The sequence below is a fragment of the Quercus suber genome, unplaced genomic scaffold, assembly GCF_002906115.3.
Source record: "Quercus suber isolate HL8 unplaced genomic scaffold, Cork oak 2.0 scaffold_350, whole genome shotgun sequence".
NCBI classification, from domain to species: domain Eukaryota; kingdom Viridiplantae; phylum Streptophyta; class Magnoliopsida; order Fagales; family Fagaceae; genus Quercus; species Quercus suber.
Window position 1 is genome coordinate 535675 of NW_027069802.1, and position 18826 is coordinate 554500.

General features: G+C 36.7%; 1 protein-coding gene across 4 annotated transcripts; it reads left to right on the forward strand.

The window, feature by feature from the left end:
- The first annotated feature begins 243 nt into the window (after positions 1 to 243).
- LOC111986536 (mediator of RNA polymerase II transcription subunit 12) lies at positions 244 to 16357 on the forward strand. Of its 4 annotated transcripts, none has more exons than XM_065760012.1 (14): positions 244 to 529; positions 670 to 797; positions 2177 to 2371; positions 3571 to 3630; positions 3899 to 4004; positions 4681 to 4749; positions 4915 to 4968; positions 5154 to 5261; positions 6121 to 6270; positions 6365 to 6712; positions 6956 to 9306; positions 10438 to 13035; positions 13931 to 14264; positions 15536 to 16357. In XM_065760012.1, the coding sequence occupies exons 3-14, from the start codon at positions 2244 to 2246 to the stop codon at positions 15989 to 15991; spliced, it is 6762 nt and encodes a 2253-aa protein (XP_065616084.1). In that variant the 5' UTR covers positions 244 to 529; positions 670 to 797; positions 2177 to 2243; the 3' UTR covers positions 15992 to 16357. The 4 variants fall into 4 exon arrangements, with proteins under 4 accessions (XP_065616084.1, XP_065616086.1, XP_065616083.1 ...); XM_065760014.1 differs by having other exon boundaries at positions 740 to 797; XM_065760011.1 differs by having other exon boundaries at positions 244 to 797.
- The last annotated feature ends 2469 nt before the right edge of the window (positions 16358 to 18826 follow it).

Consider the following 18826-nt stretch of genomic DNA (forward strand, 5'->3'; position numbering starts at 1 on the left):
TTTTAAAATTTTCCTGTCCAAAAAAAAAAAAAAAAAATCGCAATCGCAATTAATGCTCATCAAACATACACACCATACCGTCGTAAAGACTAGGATCAATCGTAGCACCAACTCAATATGACAACTCAGTCCCTCCAAAAATCATGTCCACACCTAAGTTTTTGGATAATAAAGGAGGGCAAAACAGGGAAAACGAATTAGTTACACATACATAAAAATAAAAAAATTTGCAATGATCTTGGGTCTAAAATTTATTCTAATAAAGCACAAGAAGCAACAACAACGACAATAAACAGAGGTGAATGTATCATCGTCATCGTCATCAGCAACCCAACAAAAAAGCTTTAAGCGAGTCAAAGCCTCTCAAACCCCGATACTCTTCGACTCTTCTTCTCGCTTCTTCTTCTGTGTTTCTCTCTCTGAATCTATATCTTTCTCTCTCTCTCTCTCTACAAAGTTTGTGTTTTTTTCCTTCTTTCTTCCAATTCTCTCTCTCTCTCTCTTACTTCGATTCCCAAATCTCTCAGAGGTACGCCTATCCAATTCGCGATATTGTTTATTTTTATTTTATTTTTTTGTGTGTAATTTTTTTTTTTTTTGGTTTTTGTTTATTCCCATTCTGTCCCAAACATTTCCCCTCTTTTTACGATATTGCCATCAAAACCCTAGCTCTGCTATTTTCTCTCTCTACAAAGCCCCAATCTCCCCTTGTAGTTCACTACGCTTCGTGTTTCCCCAGAATAGGAATTGGAATTCTGTCAAAACCCTAGCTCTGGTTTCGCTGCTTCAAAATCATGGTGTGTTTTCTATTAGATTTGAATATTTTGTGCTGCGAACTTTAATTTTTTAATGGTTAATTTGATTAAGAAATTTAGATTGAGTTTGAAAAATTTTAGGGTATTTAGTAGATTGGTGTATTGTTGGGTTTTTATTTTTATTTTTTTGCAACGGTTATTAGTTGCTTTTTTTTTTGTGGGGGATTTTGAACTTGTTTGAGCTACTTGGGTGATTAGGTTTAGCTAGAAAAGTTCAAAATTCAAAGTAATTTTGTGGATGGGTGCTTAGATTTGATCTGTTAACGCAATTCTATTGCTGTGTTAGTATTGAGCTTGAAATTTGATTCACAGAAGCTCCAAACTCTAGGGCTGTGCTTAATTTTTAGTGCAAAGTTTTGAACTATAAAATTATGATTATTGACATTGGCAACTACTAGGACTGAATATTTTACTTGGTTTTATATGTTTTATCATTTTATTATTAGCAGCTCCAAACTATTATTAGTTAGCTTCTTGAAATTGTTGGGTGATGAAGGATTTTACATTTGGGCAGGACTGATTAGTTTCGAGAATGTTACTCTTTATAATTTGCTTGGGTTTCAAAATGTTCGTTCGTTTGCATGTTTGAAATCTTAAGTTTTGTCTACCCAAATATTGGGTTATGTTTTTCTTTTCTTATTTATTTGTTTTCCAGATGGGGGGTAAGGTGATCTAGAAGTTAGCAACTTTGACTGGTTAAGCCAGGAGTTCATTGTCTTTGTTGTTTATGGATAAAATTTTGAAGTGTTGCATCTCCAAAGGCAAAATTTCTGGTTCATGCTTATAAGAGAGTGCAATGCTTCATTTATATGTCTTTCCTGATATTTAAACCACCAGCCATATAGAGTTCAAAATTTTAAGTTTCCCTCCAAAACACCATTTGACATGCTATCTTAAATTTAGGCAACTTTAACAATAAACTGAAGTAACATATAGCAATCAAGAAAGTTCCTGCATTTATGGATATCTTGGTTATGCAACTATCTAGTTTTAGCTCAATGTTTTCTCATACATTCTTTTCCCCAGCTGTGTGATGTTTTACACACATATTCTAGCACTAATGCTAATAGGTCTGGTGGTACACATTCAATTTAACACATTTGTGTTACACAGACTGGGTTTCATAGATTCGGTGCTTAAGATCAATGCAGTTTTTGTGGTTGACTTGTATTCTGAAGCAGTTGATAAAGTTCATTATTCATTGATTATATGTTTGAGGTCATATGTTAGAACCCCTTTGTTTAGCATCTAATTTTATTCCCTAAATTGTTAATGATTTTGGTATATTATTTGACTATATGAATTATGTGGTAAATTCCTTTCGTTAGACATATTCTAGTGAACATGTTTTTGGAATGCAGTTTAGCTTTCACAACTTCTAATAGCGGCTTGATGCTGGGGGCAGTATGCCGGTGATAGTTGGGAGAAATGCAAAGGTATCATGCTGCCAGCTGCACTAGTGCAGTTAATAACAGTGCAATAGGTGGGCCATCAGCTAGGGAGACTGCCCGAGCTGATTCATCTTCATTGCCAACTAATTTTTCCCTGAATTCTAGGTAAATGGGTTCCATAAAAACCAGTCTTCTCATGCTCTTTTTTGCAGATAATGAACAACTGTACTGTCTACTTCCACCCCACTCATTGTTTATATTTAGTTTTCAATTTAGCATTATTATGACCATATCCTTTCTAGTGTATGCTATGATTAGATTCCAATTAAAAGCTTGCCGTTCAGATTCGGAGAGTAGGTTACTTAGTGTCCCATGCCTGCTCACTTTGTTATCATAATTAATTGTCTTTTGATACAATTTACCAATTGATTTTTCTAGAAATTATGGCATTCTTTATTGTTGTGCATTTCCATTTTTTTAATATCACATGGTAGTGGCAATTGCATGTATGCATTTCCTTTGTTTCTTACTGCACCATAAGTGATGAAGTATGGAAAGTAGTGGAATACTTTGAATCAGGAACTTGTTCTCTAATCTTTGTCTTTCTTTGCTATCAATACGTTGTATGACTATTTTTTTTTAGAAATCTTTGTGAGACTAGATTCTGCAAGTTAGAGCTTTGTTTGTTGATGGTGCTGCACTAGCTGTGTGGCAAATTTTGTACACTTGGTATCCTACTGTTCCTTTTGTAAGTGAGAAAATTAATTGAAAAGTGGAAATGAGAAAAGCTCTAATGGACTGGAAGTAAACAAGAGGAACCTATAGGACAAAACCAGAAAAAGAGGAAAAAAATAGAGGAAGAAAGGAATCAATTGCCTTATTTATCCCAAAAAAAGAAAAAAAGAAAAGAGAAAGGAATCAAGAGCCTTAGATGTAGCCATCATATCAAATAGCGGGTTCAAGAATAGAGGGTTTAATCCTATTAAGAGAAACTTGATACTATCAAAAGTTTGACTATTCCTGTCCTGCCATGGGTTCTCCATTAGGTATAATGACTCTGCACATCATATCCTATAAACTTTATGGTTTTCTAACCTTCCTTCCCGACTAGCCAAACAAGTAAAGAATTATCGAAAAGGTCTTTTATGTCTGACGCAATGCAGGGTCCTTTTTTCTCATCAGGAAAACCTTTCCCAATTGTTTTAATCATTCTTTACACTTTTGTAGAATATCTTTAATTCCTGATCTAACACAGACTAGATTATTCAAGTAGAGGTTTTTTTTTTTTTTTTTTTTGGTAATGGATTTATCGAATTATACTTTTAACAAATAGTTATGATATTATCATTTGACATTTTGTGTAGGCGGTCCTCTCAACTGACTGCATACAAGTTGAAGTGTGATAAAGAGCCTTTAAATTCTCGGTAATCTTTGCAACAGAATTGCATCTTCGTTTTGTTGTTTTTTCCTGTTTTTCCCTTTTCGTAAACTGTTTTGGATTGGAAAGTACACAGAGTAATGTTGTATTTCAATTTCTTATGCATTTTAGTCTCCTTTGTTTGCATTTCATTGAAACAGTGAACTAAAAAGTGTAGAACTTGCTGTTTGTTCTGATGTTTTGCATTTCGAGCTATTCTAATGGTGCTATAGTTCTTATCTCATGTTATAATTTTGTCACTCTTTTAATCTCAGACTTGGGCCTCCTGACTATCACCCTCAATTTCCAAATTGTCCCGAGGAGACTCTCACCAGAGAATATGTGCAAAATGGTTACAGGGAGACCATTGAGGGAATTGAGGTACATTATTATCTGATTAATACATTAAATTAATTCTCCAAGAGGGGGTATGTATACATGTGGAGGTTACTTCTATATGTTGAATTGTGAATGCATTACTTAAGTATCAATAGTTTGGTCATTATGAATTTAGAGTGTATGTGGATGAGTTTATTTTCATTACCCTTTTTCACTATTGAGTTTATTTTTATAAGCTGTGTAATATTATAGTTGTACTTGGTGAAAGTGAGGCTTTAAAAAAACTATACATAAGCTGGCAGTGAAAAAAAAGCTGGGATTTTAAGCTAAAAAAAACATTCCCTTAGAAAACCAACCAGCATTTATATTTTTGAATTTTTGGTTACATTATCAATGCAGTAGTCAGTTGACATATAATGATATAAGATTTTGAAATACTTATGGAGACATCCTGGGATCCCCTCCACTTCCAACTATTGAATTATTAAAATAAAAAAAGAATATAGAGATTATTTTAGTGATTAAAAAAAAAAATATTTTTGAAAATTTTTTGTAAGGTTAAAAGCCTTGGAATAGTATTGATAGGCAGGTATTGAGTGTTGAATAAACTTCCTTTAAGAAGTTTGCATTGAAGCATATCAGTGCAACAAACTCAACTCTTCTATATTCTCCTTTGGTGGTTATTATCTAACTTGGTTTAACTTGTTGAGTGTGTTAGGAAGCTAGAGAGATCTCATTGACTCAGGTTCAAGCTTTCTCTAAGCCTATTATCATCAAGTGCAAAGAGGTAGTAGTCTGTTTTGTTACTATTCTTCAAATTATCTCAAACTTCTTTTTCTTTATGTTTGTTTCCTTTCTCATACTTTCCCAAAAGTGGAAAAAAATAGAGATTCCTTTCTGGAAAAATGATCATGATGCTAAATGATTTGTGATTATTTGCTTTTCTTTGCAGGCAATCAGGAAACGCCTTAGGGCTATCAATGAATCTCGTGCACAAAAGCGGAAGGTGATGAACTATTTTCTCAACTATCATTGGCATTTAGTGAACAATAGATTTAAAACTTTTTGCTGTTTGTGTGCATTTAAACCCATGTGCATTTTTTAGTGGCTTCAGTCTTGCCTATTAGGGGTTTTCAGGTTTTGAAATCTTATTATGAAATTTGATGCTATATGTTTTTCTTACTACAACAGGCTGGTCAGGTTTATGACGTGCCTCTTTCTGGTTCACAATTAACTAAACCTGGTGTCTTTCCTGAACAAAGACCATGTGGTGAAGACTTCAAGAAGAAATGGATTGAGGTATGTCTTCTATTTTTCTTCAATACCATTGTGCCTGTACCATAATGATTGATGACATTTTAATTCCTTTTTTTCCCGGTTGATTAATTACATTTATTACCATTAGTTACCTACCCAAAAAAAAAGAAACATTTATTATCATTAGATGGAAAATGTATGTAAGATTTTTACTCCAATAGCCAAGAGAGACGCTAATAGTCCTTTGTTGTATTTACTAGCCTAGAAGCCTATGTGTTTTCCCAGTTGCCAACTTTTTGGTAAATAAGATACTTTTAGGGGAGCAGAAAAGGCTACCATATAGCACTTGTCAGTTTTTGGCCATTTGGTGATTCAGTGTAGTCTCTGTTATGTTAGTACTAATGGACATTACTAACAAATATAAATACTGCAGTGCTATGTTTCTTGATTAGATATGGTTAAGAAACTTTTTTTCTTTTGATAAGTGATATGGTTAAGAAACTCTTGACTTTATGGGAATTATAAGTTCTTATATAGGATGTTGAATGCTATTAGAAATTGTGAGATGAGATCTGTGTGTCGCATGTTAAGGGAATGGGTAGCACCATAAGGTTTAGATGCCCAGTCTCCTCACTTGATTGCTAGGATTCGACATTTGCTGTAGTTTTTTTTTTTATTTTTCTTCTTGAAAGTGATTTATATACTTAAAAAGCGACTACTCGTGAAGTGGCTACCTATGACTAGCATCTCATCTTTATTGTCTCTGTTGAGCATATCTGAGTGTGCTTAGATTTTTTACTGACACAAAATGTACATATCAGAATTTTAACTTAATAATTCTTTGACACTGACTTCCTTTTCATTTTCCTTCCAAATATATATATATATATATATATTGCAGGGTCTATCACAACCACACAAACGATTACGTTCTTTGGCTGATCATGTCCCTCATGGATATGGGAGGAGATCCCTCTTTGAAATTTTAATTAGAAATAATGTACCATTACTGAGAGCAACTTGGTTTATTAAAGTAACATATCTTAATCAGGTATGAATGTGTGAACATGTACCCACAGGTTAATCATCGTTTTTTTGGCTATTTTTAATATTGGAAGGTAGCAGATTATGGTTGTATTTTGCAGGTTCGGCCTGGTTCTACAGGTATCTCTTCGGGGGCGCCTGACAAAGCTCAGTTTAATCGCACTGAGATCTGGACAAAAGATGTTATTGATTATTTGCAATACCTCTTGGATGAATTTCTCTCAAGAAATAAATCTCATTCTAATCCACACAGCAGAGATCGATCGCCACAAGTGTCTTATGCTGGGTCTCTACAGCATAGGAGTGATCTGGCATCAGCAGGCCTTGATGGTGAGGAGCCTTCCCTACATTTTAAATGGTGGTATGTATCGCGTCTATTGCAATGGCACCATGCAGAAGGGATACTTCTTCCCTCTCTTATCATTGATTGGGTTCTATGTCAACTACAGGTACTGTTTTTTCTCTTACCTTTTCTTTCTTTCTTTCTTTCTTTTTTTTTTTTTTTTTTTTTTCAGATTAAAACAGAATTAATGTGCTCTTAATTTTTTTTTTTTTTTTTTTTTTTTTTTTTTTTTTCAGATTAAAACAGAATTAATGTGCTCTTAAAAAGATGGATAAAACCTTTTGGTATCCTTTGTGAGTACATCAGGTTCCATTCTCTATGGTTTTAATTTCATATTTTTTCTCTTCAGGAAAAAGAAACACTTGAGATTTTGCAGTTGCTGTTGCCTATTATATACGGCGCTTTAGAAACTGTTATTTTATCTCAAACTTATGTACGAAGTCTTGCTGGAGTAGCTCTTCGTTTCATTCAGGAGCCTTCTCCTGGTGGATCAGATCTAGTAGATAATTCGCGGAAGGCATATACAACCTCTGCACTGGTTGAGATGCTTCGGTATTTAATACTGGCTGTACCTGATACATTTGTTGCATTGGACTGCTTTCCCTTACCACCCTGTGTGAAATCTCATGCAGTAAATGATGGGAATCTCATATCAAAGATATGTGGGGATGTAGAAAAGATTAAAAATTGTTCTGCAGAAGCTGCTTCTATGTTCAAAAGCAAATTTCTTGATACTCAATATCAATCCTTGGCCTTTGATCATGTTGTTTCCTCAATTCAGAAACGTGCTGATGCTCTTGCAAAAGCTGCAAGTCCTGGCTATCCAGTTCATAGTCTAGCAAAAGCTGTACAGATCTTGGATAAATCTCTTGTGAATGGAGATGTCACAGGGGCTTGTAAGTTTCTGTTTGAAGATCATTTTGACAGTGGTATTGCTGAAGGTTGGATTGCAGAAGTAAGCCCATGCTTGAGATCATCATTGAAGTGGATTGGGAATGTGAATTTGTCATTTGTTTGTTCTGTATTTTTCCTTTGTGAGTGGGCAACATGTGATTTCAGGGATTTTCGGACTGCTCCGCCTTGTAACCTGAAGTTCACAGGTAGAAAAGATTTTTGTCAATTATATATTGCAATTCGAATTATAAAGCTGAAGATAGGAGATTTGCAAAGTTCATCTCGAGGCAAGAGTGAGAGCTCCCTTGGAGTTGGTAGCTTTGAAACTAAAAATAATTTAAAAAGTTTGGATGGAAGAAGTGTAAATTCAGATCTATTTGAGAGCCCTGGTCCATTACATGATATCTTAGTGTGTTGGATTGATCAGCATGATGTACGCTATGGAGAAGGTAGCAAGCGCCTTCAGCTACTCATAGTGGAACTCATACGTGCTGGCATATTTTACCCCCTGGCATATGTGAGGCAGCTGATTGTAAGTGGAGTTGTGGATATGAATGGACCTGTGGTTGAGCTTGAGAGGCGGAAGAGACATTATAGAATCTTGAAGCAGTTGCCTGGGCTCTTTTTGCGTGATGCTTTGGAAGAAGCGAGGATTGCTGAAGGGCCAAATCTCTTGGAGGCCATTCAAGTCTACTCAAACGAACGTCGCCTTGTACTTCGAGGGCTGTTCTGTGATCGACAGAAAAATTCAAATGCTGCAAATATATCAACTCAAAAGCCAATCGCTGGGAAAGATGTCACTTCCCCAGCTTCCATTGATCAGTGGAAAACTGCTCAGTCATTGTCCTATGTATTTCCTGTCAAGAATGCCAAAAATGATTTTGATGTTGAGGAACTGAAGATGGCAATCATGGTACTGTTGCAGCTCCCAAACAGTTCATCTTCATCCACAGATACAGGACTCGATGAATCTCAAGGGAGTGTCAAGAGGCCTTTTGGGTTGCTTAGCAACAAGGTGGATCTGGTGGAAGGTACACCTGGGTGTGAAGAATGTAGAAGGGCAAAGAGGCAAAAATTAAATGAGGAAAGGAGCTCTTACCTTCAAGTACATTCACCAATTCCTTCAGATGATGAGGATACTTGGTGGATGAGGAAGGGGCCTAAATCCTTGGAGTCCTTTAAAGTTGAACCTCCACTTAAGTCGAGCAAATCAGTCTCCAGGACCCGGCAGAAGACTGTTCGTAAAACTCAGAGTCTTGCTCAATTAGCAACTGCTAGGATTGAAGGTAGCCAGGGAGCATCTACAAGTCATGTATGTGATAATAGGGTAAATTGCCCTCACCATAAATCTGGAATGGAAGGAGAGACTCCTAAGTCAATTGATGGAATTAGATCAAACAATTGCAGAGATATTGTTGCTATTGGAAAAACATTAAAGAAACTGCGTTTTGGAGAGAAGAGGACTGTTATGGTTTGGTTGATGACTATTGTGAAGCAGCTTGTTGAAGAAACTGAAAAGACTGTAGGCAAGGCTGGCCAGTTTGGCAGGCCTTTCACTCCTGTTGATGATAGGAGCTCTATAAGGTGGAAGCTTGGCGAGGATGAACTGTCTGCTTTACTGTATTTGATGGATGCTACTAATGATTTAGTTTTGGCGGTCAAATTTCTCCTTTGGTTGTTTCCAAAGGTGCTCAGTAGCTCCAATTCTACCATCAGTTCTGGGAGGAATGTTGTGATGCTGACAAGGAATGTGGACAACCAAGCGTGTGAAGTAGGGGAGTCATTTTTGTTATCATCCCTCAGAAGGTGCAATCCCAATTTTTTTTTCAGTTAAATCTAATAGCTTTTACATTTCTGGCATTTTTATTTCTTTTCCTCTTTTTTATTATTATTTTATCTAATAAACTATATAACATTGTTACCTTGCTATTTTGTTTCTTTTATCTGCTGTGAATTTGATTAAATCTGCAATCTGCTGAGCATTTATTTCTTATGCATCGTTAACCTTTTCCTGTCTTTCTTTTCTTCGTACCAGTCATTGCCTCCTGGTTTCACACTTAATATCCAATGTCTTTGGTTACCTTTTCTTCCCTTTAGATCTGCTAGATGAAATAGAATGTTACATATGCCTGTCTGTCTGCGCTCAACTTTTTGTGGGCAACTAACTCTAGATTAAATGACACCTCACCCCCCAACCCCCTCTGGGGCAGTAAGATCAAGGTCGGTTCAACACCAACCTGGTGCTTGTGTAATTTACCAATTTTTGTCACAGTTAAATTATATCTTAAATCGCTGCTCTCATTGGATGCCTTTTTTTTTTTTTTTTTTTTGCAACCATCTGAATTTTACAACTTACGGCACTGGGAAGACATTTTTGGTGCCATTTTTGACAAAGTTTATGTACCTGTTATATATGTCACCAATCTGCAGGTCATGCTTTTCAAACTATCTCTTTTATTAGTTATCTGCAGATCAAGGCAACTTATTTATTTTCCAGGGAAAGCTGGTACTTCTACCATAATAATTTGTTGGAGGGTGAGGTCATGGGTTTAAGACCCATTAGGTGCATGTGTAGCTTACCAATAATAATAATAAAAAAAATCTCCAGGGAAAACATCTCTTATGAATTATGATCCAGAAAATTATTTTTTTGTTCTTAGCTTTATGAGGAACCTGTTTACCAAAGTTTGTCTTCCATGAATTTATCTAAAAAATTTTCTTCTATTCCAGTTTATTGTTGTACATGGCACACCTAGAGAGATTAATGATCCAGGTCTTATTGAGCCACTTGTGAATTTCTTCTAGAAACATGCGGTTCTCCTATGCATATTCTTTTCCTTTTCATCTGTGCATGTCTTCTCTATAGTATCTTGGTATTTTGCTGATTCAATTCCAATTTAGCTTGTCTTAAATGCCTAACACTTAGATTTGGTTCAGGTATGAGAATGTGCTTATTGCAATGGATCTTATTCCTGAAGCTTTGTCAGCCGCGATGCATCGTGCTGCAGCAGTAATGGCCTCAAATGGAAGAGTTTCAGGTTCAGCAGCCCTTGCTTATGCTCGATATCTGTTGAAGAAATATAGCATTGTGGGTAGTGTCAAAGAATGGGATAAAAATTTCAAAACGACATATGATAAGAGACTTATTTCTGAACTTGAACGATCAGTGGATGGAGATATAGGGTTTCCACTTGGTGTACCGGCAGGAGTTGAAGATCTTGATGATTTTTTCCGTCAGAAGATAGGTGGGGGCCGATTTTCAAGAGTGGGTATGAGCATGAGAGATATAGTGCAACGACATATTGATGAAACTTTAAACTATTTTTTGGGTAAAGAGAGAAAACATTTTGCTACTGTTACAGCAAAAGTTCCTGCTGTTGAAAAATGGGATGACGGAAATCAGGTGGCTCAACAAATAATTATGGGAATAATGGACTGCATTAGGCAGACTGGAGGTGCTGCTCAAGAAGGAGACCCCTCATTGGTCTCTTCTGCGGTTCATGCCATTGTTAATAATATTGGGCCAACTATTGCGAAAATGCCAGATTTTACAGGCAGTAATTATACAAATTTTTCATCTGCAACATTTTCATCAAATTTTGCTAGACACATTTTACGCATCCATATAACTTGCCTATGCCTGCTTAAGGAAGCCCTTGGAGAGCGACAAAGCCGTGTATTTGAGATTGCTCTTGCAACAGAAGCTTCTTCTGCTCTTGCTGGAGCTTTTGCTCCTGGAAAGGCATCTCGCACTCAGTTTCAGTTCTCTTCTGAAGCTTCTGAATCCAATACGAATATGTCTAATGACGGTTTGAACAATTCTGCAAAGGTCGTTATTGGAAGAGCAACAAAAGTTGCAGCTGCTGTTTCTGCACTTGTGGTTGGGGCGGTTATTCATGGGGTTACTAGCCTGGAGAGAATGGTTACAGTGTTCCGTTTAAAGGAAGGATTGGATGTAATTCAATTTGTAAGGAATACAAGATCCAATTCAAATGGAAATGCCCGTTCAATGGGCGCTTTGAAGGTGGATAACTTGGTTGAAGTTTATGTGCATTGGTTTAGGCTGCTTGTCGGAAACTGTAGAACTGTTTCTGACGGATTGATTGTGGAACTCTTGGGTGAACCATCCATAGTGGCACTTTCAAGGATGCAGCGAATGCTCCCTCTTAGTTTGGTCTTTCCACCTGCCTATTCAATATTCGCCTTTGTTTTGTGGCGGCCACTCATTCTGAACACAAACCTTGCAGCCCGTGAAGAAATTAACCAATTATATCAATCTTTAACAATGGCCATAGGTGATGCCATAAAACACTTGCCTTTTCGAGATATATGTTTCAGAGATAGTCAGGGTTTCTATGATCTTGTTGCCACGGATGTTTGTGATGCTGAATTTGCAGCCATGCTAGAGTTGAATGGTTCAGATATGCTTTTGAAATCAATGGCTTTTGTTCCTCTCCGTGCAAGGCTTTTTCTAAATGCCATTATTGACTGTAAAATGCCACAATCTGTATTTACACCGGATGATGGGAGTCGAATTTCTGGGCAGGGTGAAGCTAGAGTCCAATATCTGGAGAATGAAAAGCTTATGGATAAGCTCGTACATGTTTTGGATACCCTGCAACCAGCAAAATTTCATTGGCAGTGGGTGGAGCTCAGGCTTCTTTTGAAAGAACAGGCCCTCATTGAAAATCTTGAGAACCATGAGTCCTTGGTGGATGCTATACGGTTGTCCTGGCCTACTTCTCAAAAAGCTAATGCTTCTGATAATGAGAACAATTTTATTCAAATCATTCTCACAAGATTACTGGTCAGACCTGATGCTGCGCCCCTTTATTCAGAGGTTGTTCATCTTTTTGGACAATCACTGGATGATTCAATGTTGCTACAGGCTAAATGGTTCCTGAAAGGTTCGGATGTTCTTTTTGGTCGCAAAACAATCAGACAAAGGCTTTTTAATTTTGCTGAGAGTAAAGGTCTTTCAACAAAGGCCCAGTTTTGGAAGCCTTGGGGCTGGTGTAATTTTGGTTCTGATCCAGTACCAAAGAGGGGAGGGGACAAGAAGAAATCTGATGTCACCTCTCTTGAAGAAGGGGAAGTTGTTGAAGAGGGGATGGACTCGAAAAAGTATGTGAAAGGGTCTACTCAAACATTGGACACTGAATGTTCCAATGTCAGTCAGCAACAAGTTACTGAGAGGGCTCTCATCGAATTGCTTCTTCCTTGCATAGATCGCAGCTCTGATGAATCACGGAATTCCTTTGCAAGTGAGATGATTAAGCAGTTGAATACTATTGAACAACAAATAAATGCTGTTACTCGTGGGGCAAGTAAGCAGGCAGGAACAACTCCTGGAATTGAAGGACCATCAAACAAAGGAAATAATCGCAAAGCTGTGAGAGGTGGCAGTCCTGGATTAGCTAGACGTTCTACAAGCACAGCTGATTCTGCTCCACCCTCTCCTGCAGCTCTGCGAGCTTCTATGACATTGCGCTTGCAGTTACTCCTGAGATTTCTTCCTATCATTTGTGGAGATGGGTAATTATACAAGGACTTCTTAATCTATTTTTTAGAGACTTCTTGCATTGCCTGTGTAGTTTGTTGCTACCCCTAATCTTTTTCAGTATAACTTGTTCACATAAACCTCACTTGTTATATAAGTTATTTTTTTTTATCATTCTTCTCTCATCAGTTGTGTTCGTATTATTCTATTTGGCTAAGTACTTTTAAGTTAATTTTCTATTTACCCATGTATTTTGTCTCACTTAGTACGAGAATTTAGCCAATACCATTTATTGATCTCTACCAAATGGCCATTTTTCTTTGTTATCCTCGTATTCCTTCAAGCAATTCTGTTTTTCCTTATGTACATCTAACCTCCTCCTTCATGTTCCCATTCTCATTCATTTAGTGATCCAATGAGGTTGATTTTTACCTTTAAATTTCAGGAGTAATTATTATGTTCCCTCATTTCTAATATAGGACCTCTTGTAAATGTTGGTGGTTATGGTTTCATTATGTCCTGATTGCCAAATGAGTTTCATTTTTATGATGTTGGCAATTATGCCAATGAGGTCTAGCTCAAGTAGGCACTTCCTCCCTCCATAAAGAATGGGGTGGAGGATGAGGTTGTGGGGTTAAGACCCATTGGGCTTTGTGTAACTTTCACCAATAGAAGAAAAAGCAGTGGGCAATTATGTGTGTTTGAAACTCTTCTTTTCTTAATGTTGTGTGTTTGTTGTCAAACAAATGCCACCCCTTCAAATTTCATAACCCAGAAGAAAGAAGGAAAGATGTGTTTGCTTATTTTATATTAGTTTAGTGCACTGCTTGCAAAATGATGAGGTTGCATGATCCAATCTGTATAGTATCATAAGAGAATGAAAGAGCACATACATAATTTAAGCTAAGTTTCATATATTGGACTTGTCAGGGAACCTTCCGGGCGGGGTAATAGGCAGTTGCTTGCTTCCATAATACTTCGCCTCCTTGGAAATCGGGTTGTTTATGAAGATGCCGACCTTTCGCTATATCCCCTTCAGGGTTATCCATCTATGAGGGAGATGGAGTCTCCTGCAGAAGCTTCTTTTTCTGCCTTTGCAGATTTGTCAGGCGAAAGTCTCTTTGATCGTTTATTGTTGGTTTTGCATGGGTTGTTGAGTAGTTGCCGGCCGACTTGGCTTAGGTCAAAGCCTGCTTCCAAGTCGAGCAGCGAATTTACCAAAGAATCTTCTGGATTTGATCGAGAAGTAGCAGAGAGTCTGCAGGTTTGACCTCTATCTGCTTGCTATTCAAGTTTAATGTGCTTGCTTTAATGTATAACTTTGCATTAACCCTACTTCTAGTTTCATCCCCTAAAACTATATCATCTGCAAAAATCATACACCAAAGGAGCTTTTGGTTCGATTTTGTGAGCTCATCCATCACTAGTGCAAATAGATATGGACTTAATGCTGATCCTTGATGCATACCTATAGTAATAGGAAACTCACTTGTGATTCCTTTAAAGTTATAATTTTTATGACAATTTTCTATTGAAATTCATACAATCTTATATGAAGCAAATTGACAGACGATTAAAGCCATAATTTTCTGTTAGTAAATTGAAGGATTTTTAACACCATAATTTACCATTGCAATAACACCATAATTCATTGTTAGCAAATTGACTGATTTTCAACAGAAGGGGTTCTATCTGTTACAGTATCAAATTCTTTGTGCCAAATTGGAGGGGAGAAAAAAGGTTAAGGGTGTCTTATTGCAACAACATAAAAGTTCTATCTTTTAGTGCATTATACCAAAAGGAGAATATACAATTAAGAAGTTCAATATATATTTACACATTTATGTATTGATATTTTTTCACTCACATTTAAGCAAGCCTATGTGTGTCCATATATGCATGTGTGTGTGCAGATGTAATTGTATTTTTCATATTAAAATCCCCATCCCCCCCCCTCCCCCCCCAAAAAAAAAACATGCACATGCACAAAAGAGTGAAAATTCCTGGTTCTGCTCGCAGTACTAGCAGCCGGGGTTTGAAATCCACCTCCATGCTGGTAACATCTAAAGATTGATCCCTCCAAATTAAATATATAAACATAAAATGAATAAAATGTAAAAGACAAGTAATAAAATGCCCAAATGTATTAATAAATTTTTTTATATATACTTTATTACTTGAAATCCTGTGAAAATTACAAATTCATTGTTACAAAAAATTAAAGCCTTAAAAGCCCATGGATCATCTGTCACACTTTAACATGATAATGAATATTATTGCACTTATTAATAAAATCTCTAATTTACTCAAAAAGGAATCCTTAATGCCTAATTGGGAGGTTGAGCTAGAAATAGTGGGTATATATATGTGCAGAAGTTCAATTCTTTCTTTCTTTCTTTTTTTCCTTTTCTTCTCTCCTTATCTTCAAAGTTCTTACACTTAATTTCTCAGACCTTAATGCTCATATATTATAATGATGAAATTGTTAATGGAGAAATAGTTGCCTTACTGTGTAATTATTATCAACTTATGCAGAATGACTTATGTCGGATGCAACTGCCTGACACAATTCGGTTGCGAATTCAAACTGCAATGCCCATTCTTCTTCCTTCTGTCCGATGCTTTGTTTCTTGTCAGCTACCATCTGTTCCAGTTGCTGCTCTTGCTTCTCTTCAACCCAGCATCTCCATTCCTGGGGTTTACTCAGGACATTTAAGCCCACCTCAGAGGAATACGGTTCCTTTGACACGAACTGCAACTAATGCATCAGCGAAGTCCAAGTTATTGCCATCACAGCTGGATCATGATATGGAAATTGACCCATGGACTCTCCTGGAAGATGGCGCAGGATCTGGGCCATCTTCGAGTAATACTGCCGTGATAGGCAGCGGTGACCATGCTAATCTTCGAGCATCCAGCTGGCTTAAGGGTGCTGTAAGAGTGAGGCGGACCGACCTCACCTACATTGGTGCAGTGGATGAGGATAGCTGATATAAGTTAACGTCATTCTTGATTTGGCTCCTGAGTGGACCCCTCCGCAGGTAATTTGAGGTCTCATTTATTATTCATAATGGGCATCAAGATTACAGTTGCCCTTCTTGCCTTAATGGTGAAGGGAGCTGTTGAGAGGGATATTTTTTTGGGGTTGGTGGGGTCCTTGTTACATAAATGTGAAGATAATGTTCTCATGCGGCCCATCCGACTGAGTCTTGGGCTCGCTTGACTACTAACCCTTTTGTCACCCCTATCTGGACTGTGCACTTCTGGATGCAGTTCGGAGGGTTGTTGTATATATAGAGATAATTGTTCACATTACCAATTGATCTGAGTAAAATATCGCAAGAATGATTTGTAGCTGTTCCATGCTTATCAATTTCTGGTTGCCTCTATCTCTCTCTCTCTCTCTCTCTCTCTCTCTCTCTAAAATATATGTATGTACATAGTCATGTACGGCCACACATGTTATGTATATGTACGTACATATGCTTATTACATATTCACACACATGAACCATGCAAACCTATATATAAAAAAATATTGTGTGAATGCATGCATGCTGGTGTGCATATGCTTGGGTTTGCATTTTCTCTCCTTCCCATAAGGATAGTCCCCCCTTTCCTTCTGTGGACATCCCAAAATGTTTTTCCTATTGTCAAAATTGAAGTTAATTTGTTTACTCCCTCAAAATGCCCTGGCTTCACATTAATTATGTTGAGGTAATGAAAGCATCAAATATATGTAAAAAAAAGAAAAAGTAGATGCTTGTTTCTTAATATCTGGGCCTTTTCAAAGTGGATAATATTTTATGGGACAAATTCTTCATATGCTTGCTTTTGTTCAAAACAAATTTTGATGGGAGTATTCAAAGAAGTGAAATGCCAATCTGTGGATGCATCTAGGAGACTTGAAAACACTAAGGATGAACATGCTGAATTTTCTTTTTTGGAACATGTATTGCTGTAATTTCTGACATCTGGATTCAAACTTGATTTCATTGTTCCAGTAGTTCTTGATGTGACCTCATTATTGCTGTTGTCTCAGGCTATTGTCTGGGCTTTACGTTTATTTGGCCTTCCTAAAGCAATCATGTAAAATTACTTTTATTATTTGTTTTAAGCATTATTTCTCCTTGGTGGTGGTGGTGGTGGTTGGAGGGGAAAGTGGCGCATGCCTATGGGTTAGGTGTATTTATCATATCCTGGAACTTGTGTGCTGTGATGTTCTTTTGAACTAGCTATAGTTCGAATTCATAATTGACTCTACGGAGTATCAACTTTGGTGGATGATGCACATGTTGGTGGATGATGGAAGTAATGAATCACTTTGTAGAGGAATACACTAGTGAATTTCTTCGTTAAGAATGACTTGTGGTAAGACAATATCATTGTTATTTACTGTCCAGTATCATCAGGCATCTGTAGAGTTGTTCAATTCTGCTTTTCAACTATAAGGGTCTGTGGCGGGTTGGGCTGAGCTTTACATTTCTTTTGGCCTTCATAAAGCAATCATGTAAAATAACTTTTTTTTTTTTTTTAGCATTATATCTCCTTGGTGGTGGTGGTTGGAGGGGAAAGTGGTGCATGCCTGTGGGTTTGGTGTATTTAACATATCCTAGAACTTGTGTGCTGTGATGTGCTTTTGAACTAGCTATAGTTCGAATTCATAATTAAATCTACAGAGTATCAACTTTGGTAAATGATGCACATGTTGTTACTGTGTATGTATTGTTTTTGATGAAGCAATGAATCACTTTGTAGAGGAATACACTGTGTGTTGTCAATTTCTTCTGTAAGAATGACTTGTGGTAAGACAATATCATTGTTATTTTCTGTCCATTATTATCAGGCATCTATAGACTTGTTCAATTTCTGCTTTTCAACTATAAGGGTCTGCAGAGGGTTGGGCTGGGCTGGAAGTCAGTTTTAGGCTGTTAATTTAAAGAGAGAGCTCAAAATGCTGCATTATTTAATTATTTTAGAGATTCCAGGTATGTTGAACTTCTCCAGTTGTCTGAAGTGAATAATCTTGAAATGATACTGGCAAGGTATTAGTTGTCATTTATTTTGGATTCAATGTTTTGGCAATACTTACCAAGAAATTCTTTTGTAATAAAGTTCCTGAGGTGAAATTGTCTTTATTCCTCATTTTTGGTATGTAATCTCTTTTCTATTTGATTCTGTTTGTTTTTGGAGCAATATATCTATGTTAATGTAGTGCTTAGAATGATAGAACTCATGGCTCCACAGCCATACTGCTCTAAACTTTCATCCCTGAAACTTGGGAGCTGTTTCTTCTCTGAACTTCAGTCTGACCGGGTTCTGATGACACACGCAGTTATCTAGTCTATAATTCTGTAGTAGAGTACATAATTAAACCAGTGCTTTTGCTTGGAGATTGTTGTTGGGTACTTTAGTGTGTTTGTGTGTGTGTGTGTGTGTGTGTATTTTATTTTATTTATTTTATTTTATTTTATTTTTTATTCTATTCTTGCACATGAATCTGCAGCGAATAATTTGTTGCCTTTCGTTTTAGGAAAATGCTTCACTTAATAGGAATATATATATATATATATATATTTATGAGTCCAATTGAAGTGCTTAAGACATTTCTAATCGGTGGGTTGATTTCTTCTGGGTTTAAAGGTGGAAATATGCCGTGGTAGTTTCATTTTAATTATTGTAATATGATGCTATGCATTTTTGATTGCACAGGAAAGAGCAATAGGTTGTATTGCATTTGAAATTTTTTAGCCTTTTCTTTAAAGAATGTTCTTGTGACCATCGTTCACTGTCACTGCAGTTGGTTGACACTGACAAATGAATAGTG